At 47.2% G+C, this 27,877-nt stretch overlaps 9 protein-coding genes across 9 annotated transcripts; 5 read left to right on the forward strand and 4 right to left on the reverse strand.

The window, feature by feature from the left end:
- Nucleotides 1-80: 80 nt before the first annotated feature.
- I302_103456 (uncharacterized protein) lies at nucleotides 81-6,539 on the reverse strand (the record flags this gene model as incomplete). Its single annotated transcript, XM_065869673.1, has 19 exons — nucleotides 81-814; nucleotides 906-1,041; nucleotides 1,131-1,214; nucleotides 1,280-1,435; nucleotides 1,501-1,569; nucleotides 1,634-1,761; nucleotides 1,816-1,833; nucleotides 1,900-2,086; nucleotides 2,153-2,908; nucleotides 2,979-3,062; nucleotides 3,115-3,210; nucleotides 3,262-3,514; nucleotides 3,571-3,630; nucleotides 3,687-3,919; nucleotides 3,988-4,368; nucleotides 4,436-4,658; nucleotides 4,712-5,262; nucleotides 5,322-6,208; nucleotides 6,260-6,539. The coding sequence occupies 19 exons, from the start codon at nucleotides 6,537-6,539 to the stop codon at nucleotides 81-83; spliced, it is 5,316 nt and encodes a 1,771-aa protein (XP_065725745.1).
- Nucleotides 6,540-7,386: 847 nt separating this feature from the next.
- Nucleotides 7,387-9,076, forward strand: I302_103457 (uncharacterized protein; the record flags this gene model as incomplete). The annotated part of the gene is made up of 4 exons (XM_019188824.1): nucleotides 7,387-7,495; nucleotides 7,627-8,087; nucleotides 8,180-8,367; nucleotides 8,542-9,076. 4 exons carry the CDS (start codon nucleotides 7,387-7,389, stop codon nucleotides 9,074-9,076), a joined length of 1,293 nt encoding a protein of 430 aa, XP_019048386.1.
- Nucleotides 9,077-9,219: 143 nt separating this feature from the next.
- Nucleotides 9,220-10,259, reverse strand: I302_103458 (uncharacterized protein; the record flags this gene model as incomplete). Its single annotated transcript, XM_019188825.1, has 4 exons — nucleotides 9,220-9,316; nucleotides 9,402-9,684; nucleotides 9,759-9,805; nucleotides 9,886-10,259. The coding sequence occupies 4 exons, from the start codon at nucleotides 10,257-10,259 to the stop codon at nucleotides 9,220-9,222; spliced, it is 801 nt and encodes a 266-aa protein (XP_019048387.1).
- Nucleotides 10,260-10,874: 615 nt separating this feature from the next.
- On the reverse strand, nucleotides 10,875-12,042 carry I302_103459 (uncharacterized protein; the record flags this gene model as incomplete). The annotated part of the gene is made up of 4 exons (XM_019188826.1): nucleotides 10,875-10,980; nucleotides 11,059-11,356; nucleotides 11,425-11,471; nucleotides 11,555-12,042. 4 exons carry the CDS (start codon nucleotides 12,040-12,042, stop codon nucleotides 10,875-10,877), a joined length of 939 nt encoding a protein of 312 aa, XP_019048388.1.
- A 906-nt stretch (nucleotides 12,043-12,948) lies between these two features.
- On the forward strand, nucleotides 12,949-15,577 carry I302_103460 (glutamate decarboxylase; the record flags this gene model as incomplete). The annotated part of the gene is made up of 15 exons (XM_019188827.1): nucleotides 12,949-13,034; nucleotides 13,108-13,238; nucleotides 13,315-13,342; nucleotides 13,394-13,454; nucleotides 13,523-13,579; nucleotides 13,654-13,770; nucleotides 13,845-13,939; nucleotides 14,013-14,055; nucleotides 14,108-14,175; nucleotides 14,234-14,365; nucleotides 14,422-14,593; nucleotides 14,656-14,722; nucleotides 14,795-15,137; nucleotides 15,245-15,352; nucleotides 15,421-15,577. The coding sequence occupies 15 exons, from the start codon at nucleotides 12,949-12,951 to the stop codon at nucleotides 15,575-15,577; spliced, it is 1,665 nt and encodes a 554-aa protein (XP_019048389.1).
- Nucleotides 15,578-16,694: 1,117 nt separating this feature from the next.
- Nucleotides 16,695-19,094, forward strand: I302_103461 (uncharacterized protein; the record flags this gene model as incomplete). The annotated part of the gene is made up of 8 exons (XM_019188828.1): nucleotides 16,695-16,798; nucleotides 16,870-17,056; nucleotides 17,198-17,691; nucleotides 17,779-17,831; nucleotides 17,918-18,381; nucleotides 18,444-18,514; nucleotides 18,573-18,648; nucleotides 18,720-19,094. 8 exons carry the CDS (start codon nucleotides 16,695-16,697, stop codon nucleotides 19,092-19,094), a joined length of 1,824 nt encoding a protein of 607 aa, XP_019048390.1.
- Nucleotides 19,095-21,075: 1,981 nt separating this feature from the next.
- Nucleotides 21,076-22,130, reverse strand: I302_103462 (uncharacterized protein; the record flags this gene model as incomplete). Its single annotated transcript, XM_019188830.2, has 7 exons — nucleotides 21,076-21,343; nucleotides 21,406-21,454; nucleotides 21,529-21,681; nucleotides 21,758-21,781; nucleotides 21,840-21,927; nucleotides 21,986-22,001; nucleotides 22,072-22,130. 7 exons carry the CDS (start codon nucleotides 22,128-22,130, stop codon nucleotides 21,076-21,078), a joined length of 657 nt encoding a protein of 218 aa, XP_019048392.2.
- Nucleotides 22,131-22,551: 421 nt separating this feature from the next.
- I302_103463 (uncharacterized protein) lies at nucleotides 22,552-23,829 on the forward strand (the record flags this gene model as incomplete). The annotated part of the gene is made up of 5 exons (XM_019188831.1): nucleotides 22,552-22,620; nucleotides 22,693-22,727; nucleotides 22,809-23,034; nucleotides 23,250-23,539; nucleotides 23,664-23,829. 5 exons carry the CDS (start codon nucleotides 22,552-22,554, stop codon nucleotides 23,827-23,829), a joined length of 786 nt encoding a protein of 261 aa, XP_019048393.1.
- A 335-nt stretch (nucleotides 23,830-24,164) lies between these two features.
- Nucleotides 24,165-27,625, forward strand: I302_103464 (uncharacterized protein; the record flags this gene model as incomplete). The annotated part of the gene is made up of 8 exons (XM_019188832.1): nucleotides 24,165-24,637; nucleotides 24,768-25,320; nucleotides 25,415-25,586; nucleotides 25,751-26,105; nucleotides 26,172-26,251; nucleotides 26,342-26,610; nucleotides 26,711-26,867; nucleotides 26,982-27,625. The coding sequence occupies 8 exons, from the start codon at nucleotides 24,165-24,167 to the stop codon at nucleotides 27,623-27,625; spliced, it is 2,703 nt and encodes a 900-aa protein (XP_019048394.1).
- Nucleotides 27,626-27,877: the final 252 nt, after the last annotated feature.

The raw sequence follows: 27,877 nt of genomic DNA on the forward strand, positions 1-27,877 counted from the left end.
TGAGAGGCGGCCCAGACTTGATATCACACCATAACATCTTCCTTCAATCCTGCCCTAATCTCCACCATACAACACTCACATCACCCTCTAACAGATCTACTCCCAATCGTTCCCCTTACACTCCCTCCCTTCGCCCCATCCAAAAACATCTTACTAAGCCTCACTCTATCATCTGAACCCTGCGACTTCTTTCTCCCCATCGTACCTCCCAGACCAAGGGTATTCCAAGTTGACACATTCCCTTCTCTCCGTTCTCTCTTTAGGGTCTTACCAGGATGTAAAGTCCGAATAGCCTCGTCCACCTGACCCCTTTTGATCGTACTGCCCAATTTTTCATGGCGTTTCAAGATGGTCTCTATGGAGGGTTGTTTCATCCTGTTATTGGTATTGGTAGGAGAAGCTGGTGAGATGTTGATCTGCATCTCCTGAATGGTAGTCGAAGTCGAAGTAGACATATTGGAGATAGTCGTCGATATGCTCGTACCCGTATTCTGCTCTCTCAAGAGCGTTATACTCATTTCGTTAGAAGCGATCTCCAAGCTCCGTGAGAAGCCGGACAGTATTCCAAATAAAGCTTCCACTTCATTCTCCGTTTCAGCCTTTTGACCGAAATATCGGAGTAGATTCATTAAATCAGATTGGATCTCCTTATAGGTCGATCTGAGCTGAGTGACCCTCGGGGTGGACGTTGAGAGGAAGTCATCCAGGATACCGTGCAGGGAATCTTCCGCAGGGATCAGTGGTAAGAATGATTGGGTGAAATCGAGGGAAGTAGAGATCTTCATGATTGATGAGGTGAGTTCTGATATGATGACTATGCGTTGGTAATCCTTTCAGTATTTTTCCTTGCAGGTCCCTTCCTCAGGCCCCATGCTGTAGGTTACTATAGGTATGAGCGGACTCACTTCTGGCTGCAGGCTCCAAAGCAGGAACATCTTCGCTCCAAAGAACCAAGCTCGCATCTTTCCTCAATAATATTCTAGCCAGGTAGTGTAGCATAGTTGGACAGCCTGATCCCTTGGCGGTTCGAGTCTCCTTCATCTGTAAAACAGGTTAGGTTAGCTGAGCGATTGTCGACGTTTCGACCGATGATCACAAGCAGCTCAAGATGATGATATTGATCTACTTACCTTTGCCAACGCTTCGAGCTGGAATCCCGATGCATTTCCTCGGAATGTACCGCCATTCAGCCGATTTCCCAAAGCTAGAACAACCTAGTGACAGAAAACTTCACGCTCAGCAGTGATCGCACCATAGAGCCTGGCTTACAGGTACTCACGTTCAGTACCTCCCTCAGCCTCTTACTGCCCCTCAACTCTTTCACCACAGTGCGAAGAATCGACAGATCCGGCATAATTTCACTTAACATCATCTCGAACCTCCTTCGGAATACCATAGATTCCAGACGGAGCTTCAAATTGGGGATAGCAGAGATCTAGAGCGTGAACCTGGTCGTCAGATGACATTATCCTATGGGGTCTAGGTGAAATTTCCACTTACCTCTTTGAAGTATAAGTCAGGTTTCGACAGTTTCGTGATATCTCCAGAGAACGCGCGAATACGTTCAACCTATATCGATCACTGTCAGCTACCTTGGTAAAATACACAGGGGCAACTGGGGGGTCTAGCTGACCTCTTCGGTAGTAGGTAACATCCTACTCAGCGTCGCCAAATCGTCAATGTCCAGCAAGTCGTCATCTACTTCTACGATCGCTCGACGTATCTTGGAAGGAGACAATCGAAGTCGAGTTAACATAATGCCTGTGAATAAGCGTTAGTTGATCGTATCAATGGCACAATTGTAACTGAACTAACCGATATTGTTAGACCGAGCTAGAAAATCATAGTTCAGCATCAGCATTTACATTTACTGGCTATACCCGCGCGGAAGCCACCTACTGATGTCCAAAACAGTCACCGCCTCTTTAGCCTTTCCTTTCCCTTTATCCAGATTCTTCACACCGTTATCAATCGAGAAGACCTCAGCGAGATCTTCGAAATCTAGATCCAATCCGTTTGTTTCAGGAAGAGACGTCCAAATCGTGCCTTTGACTGCGTAAGCAGGCATCTTTGACCAGAAGAAGGGCTAGCAGGTCAACAAGATCAGCTTGATCGTTATCCGTTCACGGATCTTAGGTTCAGCAAATCTTACCTTCAATTTCGGTTGAAAAGTAATAGCATTGGAGGGTAATTTAAACCCTCTCGAAGGGCCTGCCACAGGAGGCGGCGGGGGCGGCATAGGGCCATTTGAACAGGGTGGAGGCGGTGGTGGTGGTGGCATACCGTCAGGTAGCTTGGGGAGACCTGGCGGTGGTGGAGGTGGGGGAGGTGGTGGTGCGGGAAAGCCAGACGCAGAATACTGCTTGGCGGGCTGTATAGGGGGAAGCGGAGGTGGCGGCGGTGGAGGTGGTGGTTCGTTAGGAGTTTTGGACATCTGAGGGATGACCGGAGCTGGTGGAGGCGGAGGAGGCGGCGGACCGGTTGGTGCAGCTGGTTTTGATCTTAGCAGGTTGAGAAGAGGTATTGACGCTGATATTGGTAAAAGTGGTGCAGGTGGTGCAGGAGGAGGAGGCGGAGGTGGTGGTGGTGGTGGAGCAGGAGCTGAAGTAGCAATTGAGGTGCTGGTCTTGCCTTCTAGAATGGTGGTCTCCAGCTCCTTCAACTTCTGTTTTGACTTATAGAGCAAGTCCACCTCTTTCCTCAAACCGCTGATGGTCTCTTCCTGTCGTGTCCAGTTCTTGACGGCTTCGCTCACAATGAAGTCAGCATCGAATTTGACCTTGTCTTTCGCTTCGTCTTCTCGGTGTTGAGTCCGGATATTGAACCGGGATTGGATGGTTTCGATCGCTCGTTCGAGGTAATCTACTTCTTTTTGCTTTTCAAGCACACTCTGGTCTCCCGCTTGTACCTATATCGATCCGGTCAACTGTCAGCTACATCGTACGTGAGAATCTGATGCAGAAAGCTGAACAACCTACCTTTGCTCTGAGATCGCTGACCTCCTCCATCAAAGCATCAAATCTCAATCTCTCCCGATCCCTCATTTCGTTATTCACCCCGACCTGTGAAGGAGCATCAGTACAATGATCCTCAGCGTTCTATGAGCCAGCTTACCTCTTTCTGAGGTCCAATTTGTTCTTTCAAAGCTTGCAACTTCACTTGCAACTTCTGTATCTCTTTTTCCTTCACAACCAAATGATGTACCACTCCCTATGATGATCATCAGCTTGCCTTTCCAGAATGATCGGAAGAACAGCTCACTTCTCCATCGTACTTGTCCCCATTAAGCTCTTTGAGCACTATCAACTCCGAAGTCTGATTTCTTATCTGCTTCTGCAAGTCTTCATTGGTATCCTCCAAGCCTTTCGTTCTTTCTTGCAAGGCATGCACCTCCCGCACGAAGGACTCTATAAGAGCTCCCTCGGTGATTCCTTTTTGACCTTCCTGAGGAGGTGGTAGTATATCATTTAGGTCGATAAGGAATGGTCGAAGTAGAGTTGACCAATCTACCGATCTATGATTGTGTCAGTCAAATCTGAAGGGCATTTGTACTCTTTACAGCTGACTTACAAATCTTCGAGCTCGGATAGGTGAGCAGCGAAACATGCTAGGATTTCTCCGATGGTGTCTCTGAATTTACCACTGGATGTCAGCCCCTTCCTGCGTATCTTCCTGGAGCGACTGACCTGATGGACGAAGTGGAGGCTATCTCCGCCAATGCCTCAATGACATCCACTGGACCCTTTACTTCATCCCCTCCAACGATACTCAACAACCTTCCGACGGCAACTGCCAGATCCGCATTCTGCACCTCGCCAAGGAACAGCTCCCTGAACTCCATTAGGTCGTCTTCTTGATCATCCAGATAATGGATACACTGATTCAGGAAGCTGGATGGTGGTTCGAGAGATTCAAGGTGCTATCATCCCATAAACCGAAAATCAGCCCCATCAGGTACCGACAGAGCGAAGGGCATAGCAGGCTTACTTGTAGTATCTCGATAAATCCCCGTCTTTTCAGCTCTCCCCTCAGCTCAAGTCTCTCTTCAACCTCTTCACTCGCGTTGCACAGTGCACTGCACAGCGCAACCACACCGGTGCGCCAATCCCATATACCCTGTTCTCCGTCTTCATCCTGGACTGGCTTAATACTCTCGATGAGCCATGAAAAACGGTATTTATCTTGATTGGTAGATTTAAGTTCTGACAAGGCGTCCAGGATGAGCCTCGAGCCATTTCCGGGAGACAGCGTGACCAGAGCTGTGAGGAGATCAAGGATCTGGTTTCTAATCCTAAAGGAGGGTGTTCTGAGTGAGAGAGTGGTATTGTTTAGTAAATCATGGTGGGCTAAAGTCGCATTGAACCCGATCTATACATGAGGTATCAATCATCTCTACCTTTCCGCTGTCAAGTAGCCAAATGGCAAATGCACTTACATCGGTGTTCATGAGTACTCTTAGCGATTTAGCGATCTCCACTATGATCTGTTCACCTGTATCACCTTTCTGTCTGGGTTGCTTTGCGACTTTCTCGAGGATGTTGGACATGATTGTCAATCCATCAAGCATGATAAATTCGTTGATCCAGGATAGCTTGACAGTCGATAGCGTAACTCGGAGAGATAAGAGGTGTTTCAACAAAGACTGAGGAGTTTTCCTCCTACTTGTACGATCAGCTGTTGCGCACTCTCGAGGCTTCGGTAACGGACTCACGAATACCTCAAAGATTCGATGTATCCTGCCGGACTTCCATTCTCAGCTCTGCTGGATCCAGTCCACCATGCCCATAAACCACCGGTCGTCTGCTTTTCGAGAGGTCTCAAGTCACCTACTTCCCCTAAGGCTTTCTCCGCAGCACTGGGCTCAGCTCTGGGCGTCGTGACCTCCTCTTCACCGCCTGGAGTGAGTAGGTCCAGATGCGCGTCGATCTGAGGAGCAGCTTCGCTGTTCCATACCCCTAGTCCCGCAAGTGCAAACCTCTTCCATCCACCCTCTTTACCCCTGTTTGGCGTAGTAGGCGTCGAACCTGTTCCGCTGGCTGGGGGACCTGTAAGCTGGGGTAAGAGACGGGATATACCGGCACTTGTACCTGTTGAGAGTGATATGAAGGTGGTAAGACGAGGTGGAGAGATAGCTTGGATTGGTGGAGGAGAGGAAGGAGTGGCTGGGGTGGACTGCCGATGCTGAGCGAGCAGGTAAGTCTTACGAGAGGGTGACAGGCTCGTCATGGCCTCTCGTTTATCTCCGTGAAGATTGAGGTCATCCTACGATCAAGGCGAGCTTTAATTTTTTGATAGCGGTTAGGAAAATGCTTGTGGCTTACCAGTAATTGCTCCCATATGTCCTGGTCAAACCCCTCCTCTGCCATTTCCTCTGTATCTCCATTCAATGGTAGATCAAGGCTTCTCCTTCTTTCCTCATCTAATGCTTGGTCACTTTCGATCATAGCTAGGGGTCTAGGTATATTGACTGGTTTTCCATCCCTGCTCGTCACTCGAGACAGACCAGTGTCATGATGACGGATATCATCTGAGATACTTCCATTCGGTAGACCGTCTATGGTCGTCGGAGGAGACAGAGGTAGTTGAGATGTGGATTGCCCGGAGGTGAACAGCTCGGATAGACTGTGACTTGGTGTATGCCTTGGTCTGTCAGGTGCGATCGAGTCAGCGACAAACCCAAAGATCCCTTGAGGTTGGGATGTCGAAGCTTTCAATGTGGACTTGGGTGATTCGTCTTCATTCGTAGTAGCTTCCTCCCCTACTTCATCTCGCTTTTCGAACAGCCATTCCTCATCCAAGCTCATTTCGATTATAGCCGTTTCTTGACCTGTCAACGATTCTACTACTCTCTCTTCAAGCATGACTTCCTTCGGCCCAACTCTGAATCTCCATTTGACACTATCTTCTGCTCTCATCTTTGCATCTGACGGGTTGACCAATGAGCTTGACCTGGACCGACTTGTCAGCTTCCTGATGGACGATGGACCAAGTAAATCATCGCTAACTTTGGGTAAGCCCAATTCGCGCTGGAAGGTAGATATGACATCGATGAAGGAGGTGTGCTGATCAAGAAGTACAGTGGTCTGTAGAGGTCTTGTCGAGGTGGTTGTGGGTAAGGTGATGGAGATGGCGACCACTGGAGTGTGAGGCTTGATCAGGGTGTATGATGTAGCGGAAGGTGTGAGCTCATCTTCTGGTGTGAGTATAGCTGGCCACTGTATCAGCACAAGTCTAACATGATTTCCTCGAACCCACTCACCGTCTCGAAAGTTCACTATCTCATCTTCGTCCCACCACTTGCCAGTTTCTCTTTGCCTGTTCTCCTGCAGAGTCCATTGATCACCTGTATCCTCTCCTTCCCAAGATGATATCTCTTCGTCTTCTTGTAATGCCCTGACAAGAGCCTCTTCCCCATATCGCTCCTCTGCTTCTAAAAATGCTAGATCGATGGCATCTTGTGATGTGCTTCCTATTGGTAATTCCACTTCGATAGGTCCGAGTTGAGGAATATCTACTGTGATGATGAAACTGTCCGACATGATATCTTACAAATACATTTCGTTGACCCTCGTTGTTCGGTCACTGTATGGTGCTACTGTGATTGTTCGTGATCGATCAAGCTGAATGTGAGATGAGAATGAGAATGATCATGTTAGTCGTATAAACAATCAAGAGTGGCAAATCAAACTCTGGATGGATATCCCATTCAGACAGTGATCATGCTGTTGAGCCTATCTTCACACACGACGAACCGTGCGTTCAGGTCGCAGCGCTAGTCCATATGGCTCACTGGACTGTCCATAAATACCCCGTCCTATCCAGACATGCCATGCCGCAACTCAGTCTTCCTTCTTCCTTCATCTTTCTCTCATAAATCTAGCATTGTGATAGTTCCTACTCGTTACTTGTAGCAACAACTTGGCCTTGATGTTCACAGTGTATCGCATATATATGGAACTGAAATAACTGAATCAAAATCACACCCAGGATGTGTTGTGCTCCGTATCTTGCTCGTGCCTGAGTTATCGGCACTCTAATCTGAAACGTGGGCCCGGGGTGTGACGTGGAATCTACGAGCACAGCCAGTAATCTTAGCGAAGAAAAGTTGGACGCGTTTCAAAGTTACACGAATGAATGAATGAATGAATTCAAAAATACATCTATAGGATATCCCTCATGCTGCTGTAGAGAGATACGGTCAACACTGCGTCATATATACATACACAAGCATACGAACAAGAGCATCATATCCACTCTCGCTTTGGAAAGACAATACAAACAGGCTCGCAGGCTATTAACGAGGACAACCCGATTCTCTTCTTGACGGTGTAAGGTGTAAACGGTGTGACAGACAATGGGTGTACTGAGGTAAGCGGCTCCCTATACATGCCTGTTCCCAAGCTGACTTGTTCTACCACCGCTTTGACTAGACTCGCAGTCTGCGTATCAGGTGTATATGCTGCTTTCCTTCTCTGGGCTATAGCTCAAGAACGATGTGAGTGGGAGGTCATTTCGCATCTCGATCCATCCACATTATCCCTTTGTCCTGCGTTAGTCTAAGCGCATATGGCCTGTAGCAGTTACGCCCTTGCTAGCGATCCTGCTGACAACCTATATATCATGCAGTATCGGCACCATTCCCCTCTACATCCCCACATCCCCATACTTCGCCCGTCGATCACTCGTCAAAAGGCGATAAATTCCCTTCATCGCTCTTCCTAAACTATGCGCAGGCAGTCGCATCCTCCTCATCTGCGTTATGCTATCTGCTGTTCAACGCGTGGAGGGAAGGTAGATTGGGCGAGGGACTATGGAAGATAGTGGGGCTCGATCAGCTCTTTTCGCTCGGTACACCTAAATCCCAGGTGAAGCAGAATGGAACTGCCATCAACAGTAATGGAAAGCAAATTTCAACAGTCGCTCAGAATGGTCACACGTCATTAGAGAAGAAGCAAAAGGCTCAGACATCGTGGAGGAAGACGCTGCCTGCGTTACTTTTGCAAGTCTCGCTGTTCCAGACGTTAGCTGGACCAATTGGGTTTTTGGCTTTGAGACATATCTCGTATCCCACAATGGTATTAGGCAAGGTGAGTTCACCCACTCTTGCTTCTCAACATATCCTGATCTGCTCTGCACGTTGAAATCACGCAATGGGCTGAACATTTTGATCATCTCTTAGTCTTGCAAACTCATCCCAGTGTTACTCCTCAACGTACTACTTTATCGTCGTCGATTCTCACCGCACAAATACGTCGTAGTTGCACTGGTGACAGTCGGGATCAGCCTGTTCATGCTTCTTGCTGAGGGCGGAAAGAAGAAGAAAGGCGGGAATGATAGTGCTTGGGGATTATGGTTGTTAGGTGTCAAGTGAGTACTGGCTTGGAGTATCATTTCATGTCTCGTTGTATGACGTATGTCAACAGAATCAGACCCATCACTTGATTCATACTTCCGACGATCATTTTTTCCTTTTACGTCTCGGTTGGAAACACTTCCATCCTCGCCTGAACCTCGCCGCTGATCTCCTCTGTTTCTTTATAGCCTCTTCATAGACGGTCTGACGAATTCCACCCAAGACCAGCTCTTCTCGACCTACCCCCAATTCTCAGGCCAACAAATGATGTTCTTCATGTCCTTCTTCACTCAGCTCCTTCTCCTTCCAGCTTTGGTCCTACCCCTACCTACCCATCCCCTCTCGCTATTGTCACACTTACCATTCCCCCTCTCCCCAGCGCAGACGACAATACCTATATCATTCGCCAAACCGGAGCTCATAAATTGCATATCGTTCATCATCACCCATCCGTCGAGCTTATCACCACTCCTGGCGTACGCGTTACTGGGGGGATTAGGACAACTATTCATATTCGAGACGATCCAGCATTTCGGTAGTCTCACGCTGGTCATGGTCACAGTGACTAGGAAGCTGTTCACCATGCTCTTGAGTGTGGTGGTGTTTGAACATCAACTGACGAAGGGGCAGTGGATCGGTGTGGGGGTTGTATTTGGTGGGATTGGGGTGGAGGCAGGTATGAAACGGCGCGAAATGCTTAGAAGAGCTAAGAAGGATAAATAGATGGGGTGTATGGCATGGATCATGATTCTAGATCAATGAGGGATAAAGGACAATGCATGGTAACTTCTCATGTCTTCTAACAAATGTCTCAGTCCACCGACTCATATACTCATGTTATTCTGATGGTTGTGGTGGTGATTTGACTAATGCTTCTTTCCAGATCGCTTGGAATCGTTCCATAATCCTCCCAAGGGGATGGTGATCTGGACAAGAATCAAATTGGTAATAGCTACTAATGCCCTTTATATCACGCATCAAATTCAGTATCAGCCAAAGAATTCTAACCGGATTAAGAAGAGATGGAGTTGAATGAGAGTCAACTTACATGGTCCAACCGCTCCCCATTTTCACCTCAACCCTCTGATCCCTCTCCATCTTCCCCACCCCTATACCCGCAATGATCAAAACCGGTAGCCCCCAAGCGGTGATGAAAATCATGAGTATCACTCTCAGCCAGAAGTTGCGGAGGCAGTATGCGAGCCATGTGCGATATTCCATCTTCTTGGGTGGGAACCAGTATATCTTGTGGTTTGCTGGAGGTTGGGTCGGGGAGTGGAAGTGGAGAGTTAGGAGGAGGTCGATTAGGAATAGCGTCGAGATGACCAGGACTATCCAGCCGGTTCAATGTCAGTTGGTCAGCGTGTTCTGTCGAGCTGGTACTGTATCGGACCTATGCACTTACCGAAAGTAAGGAAAAATGTTGAAATCGATAACGATTCTGAGATCTCCCTGTATACATACGAAATGCACCACGATCAAATCAACCGATGCTCAATGTACTGACAAGATAACGTGTTGTGCTAACTTACGAAGGTAGATCCAATCCTAACACCCCATCACCTCTCTCAGCACTATCAGGTACCTTCCAAAATGATTTCCTCGTACATACCCCATCAGAGCCACCCGCTCCTTGAAAAGCGGTACTGGCAGACCCAGAGTCAGACCAAGAACACCAACCCCAAACGCCAAAACCATATTCCCTAGACTGGTCGATCAAGCGGACTAACCATAACCTGTCTCCCAGCTTTCCAGTATCATTAGGAGAGAACGGCACGTTGTACAGAATTACTAGGAATAGGAAGAGCGTGGATGTGAGGGTTAGGAGTATACAGATTATATGGTTTATGGGGGAGTTTTGGTGGCGCTTTGTGGAGGAGGAGGAGGAGCGAGAATGGTGAGTCATGTTCGATGGATGTACTATATGTCTGGATTGGAAATTTAAGATTCAGGATTTAGGGATCAGTCTCTCATTTGACATTGAGAGTTTGGAATTAAGTGCGTTATATAGCTTGTGACAAGTCTTGACCAGATCTACTGTATGTGTAACCGTATGCAACTGTTGTACAGTATATCTCCCAAGCGCTCTTTTGTTAAAGAGGAGGGTGTGTACCGAAACAGGAGTAACATAGTGCGATATAAAGGATTTTTAGAGGTTTCAGAGAGTTTGGTTTACGATACAGTATTCATCAGACCTTGTTTGAGACTGTATTTGGAATGTTGACGATGCGACTTCACATTGACATAAGACGATGATCCTCATTGGCTATGAGATTATCGTTTGAGGGTACTGTAGGGCATGCTCACGCCTATGTGTACGACTAGGACTCTTTCAAACGGAACCAGGTGACACCGTTGGTACACACATAAGAGAGGATGCATGATTCGAGGCAATACGGCGAAGTATACTAGACTGTCAACTTTGATGTACTGAGATCGTCCAGAAGCAGGATACAAGCCATGGATCACAACGGCTCCAAGTCATTGTTTATCACGTTCCGTGCACATCTTCTACTACTCCCTATCCTCTCGACTGATACACCTTTTTTTTCCGCCTGTACACCAATCCATCTTTGTACATGCAGAACCCCTGCGAAATCATGAAAGCGACCCATGAGATCCATATCCTATTGACCGTCAATCACCAATCAAGATCAGCTGTATGTACTGTACGCCGTTTTTGACAATTTACACGAGGAACTTACAAAGTAAATCCCAAACCCGTATCGGCCTTCAATCCCCCCTGTCCGTTAACTTCGCTCTTACCTATCAAAACAGTCACCACACTGGGCAATAAAAATACCAACATCAATATGAAATAGACCGAGTGGGTCCGCCAGTCTCGCAGAATCCAAGCTATCTTGGTTCTCTTGGAGGATATTTGGTCTTTCTCTTTGCCTGTTGGCCATTTGGATTTGGGAGGGACGGGCCAAGGGGGGTAGGGTTTCTCGAAGTTGATGCAGCAGAGAAGGAGGATGAGGAAGGAAAGGACGAGGAATGGCGCTGTATGAAGACAGCGTGTCAGTGCTGTCCGTGTGAGTCTTACAAAGCAGAAGATCTTGGGGACTTACCAAAGAGGAGGAGGAAACTTGTGATGGAGAATGCTTTGGTGATAGCCCTACGTGAGTAGCGAATAAGCGTAATTAGTGCGATACAATATACAGCACAGATCGACAAGAGTGTGGTCACACTTGCGCTCACTCTGGTAAGTCAGTCATCACCTGATTGATACTATCCCAGCTTGGTACCGCACATTTGGGCAAAGACCAAAAAACATTTTTCGTGCATTTAGCGTAACCCGTCCAATTGGTATCGGACCATTCGCACCATCCCCAAATCCCAAATCCGTAGGCATGTAGCCCTCCTCCCGCTCTTGCGATTAGATCCTCCTCATGACCTGCTCTCCCCAGCATGGTGATATGCATGGTGTTATCCACTTCGGATCGAGGTACGTTATAGTCAAGTCTCGATCGTACGTCGAACGCATTGGAAGGTACCGCCTCGGAACTTTGATTCACAATTAACAGCCAGGACAGCACATTCATTTTACCTTCCAGCGTCGAATGCTCGTGGTTCAACGGAGCGTTGTTGAAAACAACCACCATGAGCATGATAAACGATCCAAAGGTCAGTATGATCGAGAGGGCGTGGCATAGGGGATTGAAGTTTAGTTTGGCGGTGTTGGCCATTTTTCTATACTGAGTTTAGTGATAGTGATTGTCAAAGGGTCAATCGACCTGATGAGATACGTTATTTATGATGATACAAGCTTTGTGTTAATTTGCAGCTTTTTATTCTGATCTTTGATGTTATTATTATTTTGATGTTTTTGTGGTATTATCAGTTTTGGTTTTATCGTCAGACACTCCCTCTGTTCCCATAGTGGTGTATAGATATACTCATGAGATCTCATCTTGCCCTATGACCATCAGTATAGTCAAGGTGGTACACCTGAATTGCCGTTGAATGAAACAGACTGAAAATGAAAAGAGATCCAACATGTCACTTACAACAACCAAAGAAAGGATTGTCGGTTACTGATAGTCCTTAATCTGATGGTGAGGGCACGTTGCCTGTTTCCGACGGAGATCTGCGAGTGGAGGTGGGTAAAATAAACATGCGAAGACCGAAAATAGAACGATGACGATGATGGGGACGGTGATTGTGATTGTGAGTGAGATTGATGAGATTTGCTGTGATGCATACACACAACCTGTACATCGCTATCATCATCCATCATCCTCATCCTCGGACATCTAATTAGATACTGTACCAACGTGCTGTCATCGGACGTAATTGATCAAAATCCATCCAACACTACTCTGACCCTACTTATCGTAGGATTCAAAGCACCAAAGGAGGTCTCGCTTAACAACTACGTTCAAAACACGACTTTACAACGCAATCGCATCGCATTGATCTTCACATCACTATTAGTAGCTCAGACCGCATTCTCCGAGAAGCAAGGAGAACAAGAACAAGATTGGAAGATAGCAAAGCTATATATACAGTACTTCAGAGGTATCAATCTCAGCTCATTCCCTCAACAACACTCCTCTTTCCTACCTTCTACTTTCCACGTACAATCACACAGAATGGCTCTCGCTCAACACGTAGACGCAGAGAGAATCATCAACGAATCAAGGGACCATCCTGTTAAGAAACATACCCATGATAGAAAGTGAGTCATCATCCTCAGCTCACTCACTACTGAATTGTCTCCGCTCACCCTATATACTGGTGTCACCTCTCAGAGCAACACTCTATGATATCCCTTATACCTCTCGATACGACGTCGAGGTCGACTTGCCCCGTTATTCCATCCCTGAGACCGGTGTGAACGCTAAAGTCTCTTACCAACTCTTACACGATGAGTTGCTTCTTGGTGAGTTTCTTGATATGGTCGGATACACAGTATTCCTAAGCCAGCTGACATACATGCATACTCCCCACCGGAATAGACGGGAATCCCAACATGAATTTGGCAAGGTGAGTTGAGTGAATACCTGTCTGTTTGCATCATGCTGACTCGTAGTATAGTTTCGTGAACACTTGGGTACCAGACGAATGTAACAGGTTGATGTATGAGAACCTCAACAAGGTGAGTTACATCTGATTCTGCTTCTCACCTCTGATCCTGGTACCAGTAGCTGACCATTACTACCATAGAACCTCGTCGACCAAGATGAGTACCCTGCCGCTCAAGCGATCCATGAACGATGTATCGTGAGTATACCATTCTCAATTGACCCATCCCGCTACTGTGCATCCCTACTCAGCTAATGTACCCTTATCATCAGTCCATGATCTCCCATCTCTGGCACGCACCTAAAGACGCTACCGCCCTTGGTACAGCTACCACCGGATCATCCGAAGCAATCATGTTGGGTGGTATGTCTTTGAAGAAGCGATGGCAGGTGAGTGTCTCAGCTTGCTCAACCGTAACCACTTGGATCTTGCTACAAGCTGACAATGTCATCAACATGAATAGGAAAAGATGAAAGCTGCCGGTAAAGATATCCACAACCCTGGTCCAAACATTGTCATGGGTGCTGAAGCACAAGTTGCCCTTGAGAAATTCGCAAGGTGAGTAATGCACATGTCATCGACTTTTTTTGAGCCTGCTATGTAACTAACCTTACCGACACCTTCCTTGCAGATATTTCGAAGTAGAGGCGAGACTTGTTCCAGTTCATCAAGGGGTAAGTTGTGCTAAAACCGTCCTAAAGGGTGACTACTGAACCGTCATAACAGTCTAGCTACGTCATGGACCCCAAAGAAGCTGTCAAGTATTGCGACGAGAACACCATTGGTATCTTTGTGTAAGCTTCAGTCTTTTTAAGCTGCGATGTCTGAAATGTTTGCTGATCTCGAGTTCAGCATCATGGGTTCCACCTACACTGGTGCTTTTGAATCCGTTCAAGGCATGTCCGATGAGCTGGACAAATACCAAGAGGAGACCGGCCATGATATCCCAATCCACGTTGATGCTGCTTCGGGAGGTTTTGTTGCGTGAGTTAGCCCATTCAATACCATTCGTTAGGAATATGCTAATTTAGTAAACATAGACCATTTGTCTACCCCCAGCTTGCATGGGATTTCAGAATTCCCCGAGTCAACTCGATCAATGCTTCAGGTCATAAATACGGTCTCGCCTCTGTTGGTCTCGGTTGGATCATCTGGAGAAGTGCGGACTACTTGCCAAAGGAGTTGATCTTTGAGTTGCACTATCTTGGTCAAGTGAGTGATAGGTCGTGCGTCATGGCATGACTATAGGATCACTGATTCTAGCCGTCGTGTAGACCGACTACTCCTTCAATCTCAACTTCAGTAGACCTGCTTTCCCTGTCTTGAGTCAGATGTTCCACTGTGAGTAACACACTTTCCTTCATCCTCATTACTGCCCTTCACACTGCCGATCACTGCTGATGATAAATACAGTCCTCAACCTCGGACACTCAGGATACAGACGAATCAACGAGAACAACTTATCCAAAGCCCGACTCATCTCCAGAGCTTTGGAAGCTTCCGGTTACTTCACTTGTTTATCGCAGATCCACAAACCCAAGAATCAGGGCGCTTCGAACATCTCGCCCGTCATTACCAAGGCTGCGTCCAACATCATTCACGGTCACTTGCCTGAGATCGATGATCCTGCCTATTACGTAGAGGGCTTACCTGTCGTCTCGTTCAGGTTTAGCGACGAGACCAAGGAGAAGTATCCTAGAGTGAAACAGGAATGGATCCAAAGTCAACTGAGGGCTATCGGCTGGATCGTGCCTAAGTGAGTTAGATTCCCTTCCAGTATCCCTATCAATTCATTCTAACATGCTTGACAAGCCCCCACCTACATATAAGCAGCTAATGCCTGTCTTGAACGTCGTTCCTTAGCTACCCCCTCCCTCCCGCTGAAGAAGACACAGAGATCCTCCGATGTGTAGTCAGAGAATCGCTCTCAGGTGATCTGGCAAGAAAGCTCATCCTCGATATCATCCAGGTGTAGGTCACTCTTATCCCATCTTCTCTTCATCATCGAGATAGAGCTGATATTGGCGCATTATATGCAGTACCGAAGGATTGTTGAACGGGGCTGGACCATCATACCACATGTCCATCGCCAACAGAAGACAAAGTACCACTTCTCCTGTTGATGTCAAGAGAGGTGGGACGCTTGATACTCAACATATCTCCGAACATACTTCCACGTACGCCAAGACTTGTTGAAGACCTATCTGTCAAACGTTTCTCTCTTATACGCCTAACCTTGCTCAAATATGATATCTCGGTTTGCTTGCTGTCTCCTGATTGCTTGTTTATACATGAATGCACACAATATCGAACGATAGATGTCCGGCCGTGGATCCAACACACAGGGGACCGAGGTGATGTTTGATGTACCGCTGCGTGGTCTGCGAGATTGATTTTGCAAACGGAAGCAAGTCCGGGTTACTGGCTTCCCATGACAAAAGTAATACTTTTCTGTTCATGCATCCGTCTGTAGTATAAACCTTTGTATGCTTCCGATCATCATTCATCACTATCGTTTTAGCATGACAGTCGAAAAGGATCGACATGCGGCGGTCTTTTACAATGATGCGTCGCACACAAAAGGCTAACTTTACCAGTCAAAACGTGTTTCAGGGTACAATGATCGGGTTGCTCGACGACGATCACAATGAAACACCAACAACACCTTATTCTACTTGTTCATTCTACTTCCTCCATGCGTTTCAAGTCGGGGTCATATGGTACTTCGCACGCAATGCACCTGTTGTGCTCTCTTAGCTGTGTAATGGAAGCTCGTGCTGAGGTCCAGAGTGTAAAGGAATCCTTGAAAGCCAAGACTGCTCCTTCCACTCATGGCTTGTGCTGATGAGAACAAAGGAAGATGGAAGACTAAAGGGAATTTGGAAACAAAAGTGTCAGTGTGTCGCACTAAACTAACAACAAACCAACCCTCCTTTACAGGTGAACATGCTAAACCAACGCATAATCAATCAAGCACACAAAGTGAAAAATGCGATGTGAATTTGTATTGTACATATATAAATAACACAGCTTTGATCTGACTCTCATACTGACAATCCCAATTCCCCCTATCTCATCTTCATCTTCATCTTCATTGCCCTTTCCCCATTGATCTGCATTCTTTACATCGCCTCCCTCTATTGACTACTCCTTTCGGTCAAATCACTCACTTTCATTCATATCCCCCTTACATCCCTTGAAATACCTACAAGCTACTAACTCTTTTCTCACCTACCCACGCAGAACTATACTTTACAATCCTTACAACATATATACTTTATCCTATATTATACCCTTACGTCCAAACTCCAAAATGGCTCCTCTGAGTAGATTGCTCACCCTCCTCCCTCTGCTCGCTTCTACTCTTAGTGTTCAGGCAGCTACCAAGGATGATTGGAGATCAAGATCGATCTATCAGTGAGCTACTCATCCTTTCACCTCTGTCTCGGATCCACCAGCTTTCTCGCTGACGTCCTGGTTGCTCTCAGATTGATCACAGATCGTTTCGCAGGTGGTGGCCAATGTGATTTGGGATCAAGGTCATACTGCGGTGGTACATGGCGTTCAACCATCGAGAAACTCGATTACATCCAGGGGATGGGCTTCGACGCAGTTTGGATATCCCCTACTGCGTTGGGTATTGAGGGTTATACAAAGTATGGAGAGAACTATCATGTGAGTAGCGTTGTTTCTGTGACATCATAAATATCAATGACGTAGAACTTCGATCATATTGGTATTGGCTCATCGTGTATCATTCCTCTTGATTCATCTGTCCTCATCTCATTTGCTGATCTGTCCCCATTCACTATATAGGGATACTGGACCGTCGATCCTACCGAACTCAACCCCCACTTCGGTACCGCCGATGACCTCAAAGCCTTGTCCTCTGCCCTCCACTCAAGAGGAATGTATCTCATGGTCGACATCGCCATCAACGCACTGGCAGCAACGAATTACCACATCGACGCCCAAACCCTCTCTACAGTCAACGATGGCAAAATGCTCTTCACAGATCCAGCAAACTACCACGAGCGATGTAATATCAAGTGGGGCGATCACGACTCCGAGCAGAAATGTTGGCTGGTCACTGGTGGAGACGACAATGATGTCGCTCTGCTCGATCTTGCAACGGAGACTCCGGCTGTGGCTGATAAGCTCAAACAATGGGTCGGGGGATATGTCCAAGAGTACGGTATCGATGGGTTCAGAATCGATGCGTCCAAGCATCTGAGTAAGGAATTCCAACATGATTTCTGTGCTTCGGCGGGTATCTTCTGTATTGGTGAAGTTGCTGGTGATAGTACTGAGTGAGTAAGCAAGCCGTTCCTTCTTGCCACCGAAGACTGCTTTGCGGTAAAATGCTTGATGCATTGCGCTGACGGGGTGATTTGCAGATACGCCGCTACTTACCAAGGTAACGACGGTATCGACTCTGTCTTCGGTTTCGGTAAGTAATATATCGCGGGAACCGATTGTTCAAAATCTGGTCTATGGGAGCTGGACCGACTGAACGATTTCTATCCACCCTTCTAGGCATGCTCTACGGTGCCGCAGCCGTCTTTGGAGGAGGCAAGACCATGGGCACCTACCGACACTACATCGATGCAGCTGCCAGTGCCTACTCTGATCCAAGTGTTATCGGCTCCTTCCTCGACAACCAAGATTTACCCCGATTCAACTCTCGAACAGGCGACAGGTCCTTAGTGTACAATGCGATTGTCGGATCATTCATGTACGGTGGTATCCCCACTGTGTACTACGGGTTGGAACAAGATATCGCAGATGGTCCATATGATCCCAACAACAGAGAAGCATTGTGGAACTACAACAATTACGGTACCAACGGTGATACCTACAAGCGAATCAGTACTTTGAACAAGATCAGGAAGTTTTTGAGCACAAAGGGCGATTTCCTCAAGAGCGTTGGTACGGTACTGAAGATTCAGGATAATGATATTGCTTTGCAAAGAGAGGACGCCCTGATCGTCTTGACCAACGTGAGTTACGGTACCTACCGTACTCGATTGAAAGAAAGAGCTGACGTTGTAATGTTCATCAGAGAGGTTCAGGCGGTTCCGGTACTTGGTCAATTGGCGGTACCAAGTTCGGTAACAATGCTGATGTGGTTGAGTAAGTCGCCCTCCCTGTAAGACGTCCAGTCCAAGTTCGGGGCTGATGAATGTGTTAGCTTGCTCTCTTGCGACAAAGCCAAGACTGATGGATCCGGTGCTTTATCCGTATCATGGTCTACCGGTCAGCCTTTCGTACGTCACTCACTCACCGCTTGTCGAGCCTGAATTTAATTGACTGAACTGATTACCTTGTATGTGTATAGGTCTGGGTATCTTCCCAAATCGCAGCTGAAGGAGGCTTCTGCGGCGCCTCTGCCCCCGCACCAGGAAACAACCTCGCTGCTGAACCTACCTCTACTGTCGTCGATGGCCCAGGCGCAACAGACATTGTTGAACCCCCTACAGACTCGAGCTCAGGTGCCCAGCCTCAAGTAGCCATCACCACTGGTACCGCCTCCGGTTCAGCTACCATCGCCAACCCCGACGTCACTGTCACCTCGACGTCGACTAGTTCTGAACAACCAAGTCAATCATCTGCTACGCCTGCTAATGGGAACGGCGAGAACTCGTCCAGTAGCGCTTGCAAGAGATCGCGAAAGAGGACAGGTGCAGGTGGTAAGCGTCGATCTGCTCTTTGATCGCCCGCATTTGAACCAGTAAAGTTATCGTAGTATAATATCATACCATTCTCACTCTTCCACACTGCATTCACCGCATTCACACACTCCATAGACGAACGGACGGTCATCAGGACAATCTCATCTTTTCCCTTCTTTCTCTCCAAGTCAAGTCACATGCATGATCCTCATCTTCATCGAAACTTACGGTGAGACGGACAGTTTTACTGACGTGTGGTGTTTCTGACTGAATAGTGATCTCGTCTGTCCTGTTTGGATATTTGGTTCTCCTGATGTAAGAATGAAATAACACACGTCGAGTGGACAGTTGGACATGGACAATGAGTGAAGATTCTAAGCGAAAGAGAAGGAACCCGATTTATGTAGCGTTTGAATGACTATGCTTCGGTACGATGGTTTTGATGATCATGATTGATGGATATTTGGTTCATGTATGTAGATATATTGTGTTTTTGCTCTTTGTGTGTAGTATGTTTGTTTGGGTAATATGCCTCTATGTGGACAATCTTGCTCGAAGGTGAACTGACAGATACAGACTCGAAGGCAGTCGCAGTGACGTGGATTTGATTTGACTGATACGAGGTAACATTTGATCCCGTTGTTGTACCTGCAGTACTAGAGCAACAGAGTAGAGACAAGCGAATCAATGATGATCCATTTTACCTCTAACTCTGTCTATACCTCACAACTCTAGTATCACAGCATAGTGCATCCATAGGCAGACAAGATGGCTGTGAGTGATTGGGTCGTTCTGATGAGAGGGAGAGGGAAATCCGAGTGGAGCGCTGATGTTTTGTTTTGGATCTGATAGTCCGGTTTCGGTTATACAGGTGGTACGTATCTTGGTGCTCTTCGACTGGGAGATTGTCGGAAATCGCTTGGTAGGGAAGAATAGTCCATGGCATAGATAACGATGACGATGGCTGTGAAGGTGGTATGAGCGAGGAAGATGAGGGGATATTCTGGCTGGACAGCTTGAGGGGAAGATGATACTTCTTGATGGGATGAGAATAACGGGCGTATAGGAATACAACTCAGGTGGAAGGATTGTGTTCGATGGAATGGGAATAGAAAAGGCTTGAATGGGATAAACCAGACATTAGAAGATACAGAAAAAGTATGGTGACTAATTTGTCGGTCTGTCATACTGAACAGGTCGAACGAGATGTTTCCCTCTCTGGCAGGAATTCTCCAAGGTGAGTTTTGTTGGGCTTTTCTCCATCCATCCTAGCCAACATCAATTTTGTGTTATTGCCTCACTTCTCATATGTATATGAGATGGGACGAGTGTGTACTGACTATCCAATCGTTCGACTTTCACTTTCACTCTTCTGTTCATCTTCCCCGTCCCTCCTACCACCCCCACCCACAGTGCTACGCCAGCGCGGAGAAACCTGTAGATTGCGTTGCGCAGAAGGACGATTACATGGAGTGTCTGCATCATACTAAGGAGGTGAGTGTGGTGTCCTCTGATACCAGAGTGTGCTGGATAGTCGGATCTTTGGGTCAGAGACCCAAGAAGGTGTTAAGGCAAAATTATTTTGGTGCTCTTGATTGGCGGAAGGAGTTTCCGATTTGTTGTGGAGTGAGACCGAAGGAAGCTAATGTTCACATGTCATACCCTCTTTTCTTCTTCTTATCACCAATTTTCTCACCCTTTCTCTGCAACTCAACTTCAACGATTTCTCTCAATCACGCCGTCAGATCGCCCGAGCCAAAGAAATCAAATCGCATTTCGTCCAAACCCAAATCTCTCAATCGTCAGACGCCAGAAAGGCAGCCGAGAAGGCAGCTACGGGAGTGATAGTCTCGTTGGGGTTGGTGAAAGAGGAGGAAGGGCAATAGGGAGACGACAGCGGAGGGGTGTTAGATTTGTATGCATGGTTTGGATTCCATCCAGTAGCAGGTCAAGGTCAAGCCGAAGCATTCCATCAAAAGTCTTTCACAGAAAGTATTCGTATGCGTGATGATGGAGTGTCATCTAATCATATTTCCATATCCTCCCATCAAGACTTATACTCTTCCAATCTATCTGCTCTCTCCCATCGGACTCCAACCCCAAGTCAGATAATATACTTCCATCGTCCTCTTTCCCAAAGTTCATCTCCACCTCGTCGAACACTTTCACGTGCTTTATCAATCCGAATCCCAGTTTCTGGAATAATCGTATGGACGGCTTGTTGGAGGATCCTATTCTAGCTATGAGATTTGATGAATCGAGAGGAAGGGTGGTTGTGAGGTATGACAGGCTACGATCATATGGTGGATCAGTCTTATCATTGGACGTTGGCCCAAGAGAGGCAGGGCTTACAAGAGCGATAAGGCTTCGACCGCATATCCCTTCCTCCTATCTTCTTTGGCTACGACGAATATATCATATCATATCACATTGTCAGCGAGACAGACGGTTCTCAGTGTGATATGTCATACTTACACGCTATCATGATCTCGCATTCGCCTTGACCTTGCAACCCATCCGGTAAGAACAGGTTAACGTCACCTATCATCTTACATGTCTTGAGCTGGTCCGGTGGTAGTGATGCGGAGGTGGACGAGTCGGGTCGAGCCAGGAGGATGAACGTTAGTTCTGCCAACAGAGACCAGAGAAAAAATCAGCTGACAGCCTAGCCTTTGACAGAATTCGGAGCATGAGACCAACTGACTATCTTCATCCAAATGCCATTTCCCTAAACTCGATGATGGTGCGTTAGCTCATGTATTCGAGGGTGGGGATAAGATACATACGCTGCATGTCCAGTTCCTCCTCGTAGCTTAACGGCTCGGACGCCGTCAATTCGAGTAACTCGGGAGATTTCATCCATTCGTGGTATGTCTAATCTGGCATTTCAGTTTATGTTCTAGTCCACTTATATATGGGTGTGCTCGCTCACGGGTACATGCTCTGCACTATATCAGTATGATCATGGTATAGTCAGTAAGTGTTCTAGGTGAGTTAGTAGGAGATGAGTGGACGGACCGGTAGGGGACTAGGATGACTCTGTTGCCGAATAGTACTGTGTTCTCGTTTAGTCTCATTGTATTCTGCGGTTATGGCATATGATGATATATGTGGGCTGTGGGCTGAGCGCTGATGCTGGACTATAGCGAATATGACATACCATTCGATGCATCCCTAACTATGAACAGTTAACTTTGTTGACATGAATGAAGCGGGCATGAATGATAAGATATCGATCAATCATAGCATGACGTGGCATATTAAAAGGTGGAGGCGTACACGCGTCTTTCACCATGGGATCATGAACGTCAGCGTTGACAATGTCAAGGACAGTGACAATGATCATTCATCCATAAGTCTATCATCATACCCGCATACCTCGAAGCATTCAATATCAACTGAGAGCAGTCGCCAGGTCAGAACACTACGACGCACATCGAAAACTGGACTATCACCTGTTTCAAACTATCCTTCCAGCCTCAATAAAGCTACTTCATCATGACATCGATAGGAACGGGTTATGATCTCTCGGTGTCGACCTATTCGCCTGATGGGAGGTTGTTCCAGGTGGGTGAAAGATCAGCTGGCACGTAACGAGTACTGGGCATAGCTGATACAGATCGGTGTTGATCCGGGTAGGTCGAGTACGCTGGTAAAGCTGTCGAAGCTGCTGGGTGAGTTGAATATACACTGAATCGGTTGAAAGAGAGAATTCAAGCTGATGAAATGCCGTTTGTTCCTTCCCACTACTGCAGAGTCGCAATAGGTCTCCGATGTTCAGACGGTATCGTCCTCGGCGTGGAACGTCTCCTACATTCCAAACTCTTAGTAAAAGGTGCGAATCGAAGAATAGCGTCGCTGGACGAACATATCGGTATCGCCTCTGCCGGGTTGTTGGCGGATGGGAAACATCTAGCTAGGAGGGGAAGAGAGGAAGCTAGTAGTTTTAGGGAGAATTATAATAGTCCTGTATCTGTGCAGGTGAGTCCACAATCTCACTCATCTATGACACTTGGATGGACACTGACGTCTAGTACTTCTTTCTTTGTATTCCTCATTGGATGAAATGTCTCACAACGATGATATCGTGTCACAACGTCGCATCACTATACTCACCGATCATGGCCATGCCCGAATCACCTAAACCATTTCCATTCTTCTTTTCCTCTCCCCGCCCACCACCCACCCACCCGCAGATCCTCTCCGACCGAATCTCAGCCTACCTCCAAGCATACACATGCTACGGTTCCGTCCGACCATTCGGCTTATCCTCAATCATCGGCGGTGTAGACAAGACAGGTCCCAAACTATTCTGCATCGAGCCTTCAGGTGTATACTACGGTTATCGAGCGGTGGCATCTGGTAAAGGAAAGGCGCTGGCTAAGACGGAGCTGGAGAAGATTGTGAATAAGTATTTGGATGCTGAACAATCTGGTCAGGGGGCGGGATTGACTTGTAGAGAGGCTGTTGATGAGGTTGCTAGGATGTGAGTTTTTCCTCTTTTGCTTTCTACATCTATACACGTTGTTTCAAACGGGGGTTCTGTCAGGCTAGTTCCCCGCATTGCATCCTAGGTATGTTGACTGATGGTGTTTGGCTCTATTGTACAGTATATACCTCGTTCACGACGATAACAAAGATAAGGACTTTGAGCTGGAGATGACGTGGATCTGCCAAGAGAGCGGTAATAAACATAGACCCGTTCCAGACGATCTGTTGAAATCTGCTGAGGAGAAGGCTAAAGCAGCTTTGGAAGAGGGTATGGAGGAGGATTAGTAGAAGTGAGAGGTATCATGTGTGTTTACAGAATATATGAGAGAAGTGTTTATACTCATGCATATGACAATGTCCATAACTTCCCAGTCACAGATTGTCTGGTCCTGATAGTATGGTTACATGCATTGATTGGCAGGGTAGATATCCATGGGATGATGATGCTGCTCGTTCCAATACTCGTGCCACGTGGTGATCCGGTATTCGATGATTTCTGAAATTTCAAGATTTCGGTATTCTAGTTCTCTGATATCGATGGATTGCTTGATCTAATCTACACCTTGGATTCCTCATAAGCAGTAATAGAGATCGGCAGCAGTCCTCTTTCTCGTACCACGATGTCAGAACAAGATATCGCTCCAAAGCGACCAGCCGAAGATCCCGCTGCAGAGGAGATATCATCCAAACGACCCAGAGTAGGAGAGCCGCCCGCCAGCGAGTCAACGAATCCTGTTGTCACAGAACCCACCTCAGGCTCAGGCTCAACGACCATAGTCACCACCCCCTCATCTACACCTCTCCCACTACCTATCATCCCTCCAACCACTTCTACCTCCACTACAACCCAGAATGAAACTACCTCTGTAAGATTCAAGGACCACCTCAACGCACCTCATCGGACCATCCCTGAACCCGTCTCGAGACTGGGTCTGAAACCTGTTATACCTATTTTGCCTGATTCGTTAGAGTACATCATTGGAGAGAAGATTGATTTGACGGAGAGGAAGGGGTTTGTGGGTGAGCTCGAGTGTGGGATAAGGGGGTTTGTGGGGGAGGGAAACAAGGGTGTGAGAGGGGTTATCAAGCAGAGGTGAGTTGAAGTGACTGTTCTATGTCAGATCAGATAGAATCATAAGATTCGTCCAGCAGTATCCCTAGCAGTTGCACTGCATCGCAGGACTCACTCGGTGATTATAATAGCTGATGATTGTTCATGGCAGATTCACTGATTTCATAGTGAACGAGGTATCTCTCGACGGCACCGTCCTACATCTCAAGGACATAACCAAACCGAAAGAACCAGAATTTGACAAGCCCAAACCCATACCTACACCTTCCTCTGTAACCTCCGAGGATACACAGTCCAAAGAAGAGAAAGAGGTAGATATCTCCTCATTACCTGAATCACTCCATTTCCCTCCCCACCCGCAATGGTCCCCCTCGACAACCGTCAAATTACGAGTCCACATATCAGATGAAACTATCATTGCCCTCCATGGCTTGTTGCTGGAGGGTAAAGAACCTCCGCCCAGGTCTGATAGTGGGTGGGGATCCAGGAAACCGTCCCAGGCGCTTGCGCTTAAGAGTAGTACCGAGGAGGGAGCGATGAATGAGGAGGAGATGGTTGCGAATGCTTCTGCTGGAGGTGGTAGTGGTGGTAGAGGACAGGGTAGGGATAGGGGGCGTGGGAGAGATGGAAGAGGGGGTGGGAGGGACGGGAGGGGTGCGCAGGGAGGGTGGAAGGCCCAGGATACGAGGGAAGTAATTTCTCAGGTACGTTGCATTGCATCATCAGAGGAGCGCACAGCGACTGTTGTACTGTGGGATCGCCTTGGGATTGACGCAAAAATATCTTCTGTACGTTCAGCCTATCACGTCCAAAGACGCTCGTACGGCCGCTCACAAGATCCTGAGAGAATGCTTTGGACAGACGTTCGAGTCGTCTACAAGGGATACACCAGGTGAAGAAGGGTCGAGGCTGGTGATCAAGTACTCGAGCCAAGGTGGGAGAGGTGGAAGTGGCGGACAAAGACAGCCTGGTTAGTGACTATTCTCTCAGATTCATTACAAGGGTCTTTGTGACCGATCAACTAGATCACGTCCAGACAACGATTCTCTTCATCTGCGGTGTGATGTGAAAGATATCGACAGTCAAAAGCATTAGCCGCATATACTGACACAATGACTTTTGCCAACCCCATAGACCGCCCAAAACTCCCACCATATATCCATTTCACCCTCCACAAGACCAACCGAGAAACCATGGACGCCCTATCGCACATCACCCGAATGCTCGGCGCTCACCCCAAAGACCTGTCAGTATGCGGCACAAAGGACAAACGAGCAGTGACTGTACAGCGGGTCTGCTTCAAGCGGAACAACAAGAACTTGACGTATGTGTGGAAGTCTGTCAATGGGATCAGACAAAATAGGAGGGACGAGCAGAAAGCTGTAGAAGAGAGGGGAGAACGGGGCGTGAGGATTGGAGATTTGGCTTATAGTGGGCAGTATTTGGAGCTGGGGATGTTGAAAGGGAATCAATTTGTGATTACCCTTAGGTGAGTAAATGACAATAGGGTAAACCGTTATCTTGGTGAGGCGAATATTGATTGAAATGTGTTTAGGAATGTACAAGAGGAGAATAGAGAAGAGATAGACAAGACGATGAGATCTGTGAGGGATAATGGGTTCATCAACTTCTATGGTGAGTCTGTGCTACTCCTCGTTCGCCCAATGAAACCTCTCAGTGGTATACATCGGATTGATATACTGATTGCTGCAAACCTCTACCCAGGAATGCAAAGATTCGGTACATCCTCCTGGCCCACCCACCTAACAGGTCTCCTGATCCTCCAATCCAAGTGGTCCGAAGCTATAGACTCGATATTGCACTTACGAGAAGGTGAACATCCAGATTGTACTTCCGCGAGATTAGCCTGGCTGGAAGATGGAGATTACAAGAAGGCGTTCGAATTGATGCCAAGGAGGGGGGTGGCCGAACGTTGTATTTGGGATTTCTGGACGAAGAATAGGTTGGAAGATAAGATGGGGGCTTTGAGCAGTGTGAGTGGGAATTGTATCATTAAGACAAGTCACATGTCTATCCTGGTCCTGTCGTGTTGTCGGATTCGTTTGGCAAAGACTGACGATATCACCGACATAGATCCCCCGGAATCTTCGAGTAATGTATGTCCATGCGTACCAGAGTTATATCTGGAATATCATTGTGTCCGAGCGAATCAAGATGTCTTCGACTGAACCGTTGGTGGGTGATTTGGTATTTGTCGATAAGGATGCTTTGGGAGAAGGTGATGTACCGAGTGAGTGTCACCTATCATATGGTATCATCATCCATACCTTCCGGTATCATGAAGGAATTCACTTCCCATTATGGATGAAAAGATCTAACTTTGGTTGATCCACCTTCTGCCTAGAACCCGACTCTGTTCCTGCCCACGCTAAAGACCGACGTGGTAAACCGATCCGTAAATGGGCTACCACCTCTTCACCAGAGGTAAAACAACTTACCGAAGAGGACCTACCAAACTACAGCATATTCGACGTAGTCATGCCCCTACCAGGATGGGACGTAGATTACCCCGGTGGAATTATCGGCGAGAAATATGCCGAAGCGTTGAAGAAGGACGGTCTGGATATCCACAAGATGAGAAGGGATCAACGTGATTTCTCCCTCCCCGGCTCATATCGACGAATGATAATACGACCTGTATCCCTCGAATGGAGACATCTGAGCTATACCGACCCTGACATCTCGCTGGTGCAATCTGACGAAGATAGGATCTTGGGAGTCAACCCCCCGCCTGAGGATTTGGGAGAGACGGCGGAAGGCAGGTTTAGGGCGTTGAAGATTGAATTGGAGCTTGGTTCGGCCACTTATGCTACGATGGTTCTTAGGGAGATTACGAGGGAGGAGACCTCGACGTGGCATCAGATTGGATTGACTATGAATGGGGAGGATAGGGGGTATAGGGGGAGTGAGAGTAAAGAGGGGGAGAAAAAGGGTGAGAGTCAGGAAGAAGAGGCTGAAGGAGAAGAAGAGGGGGATGTGGATATGTAGTTGTAGATCTAGATGTTAGTGGATGTATTGGGTAGGACTTGGGTCTGCAATTTGTGTTGTGCGTTCGTTCCACTGTCGTGTATCATCGTATACAGTTACGGTCACTTGATGAGATGATAACTTGGTTGTCAGATTTAAACTGCTCTTGTGATTCTTACTCGAACGAACACTATAAGCTATCTGACTTGCTCATCACTCTGCGTTTGGAATATCCATACTTTTACATGTCCCTATTATCTAACACCTAACGAG

This window comes from Kwoniella bestiolae, chromosome 2 (assembly GCF_000512585.2).
Source record: "Kwoniella bestiolae CBS 10118 chromosome 2, complete sequence".
NCBI lineage: Eukaryota > Fungi > Basidiomycota > Tremellomycetes > Tremellales > Cryptococcaceae > Kwoniella > Kwoniella bestiolae.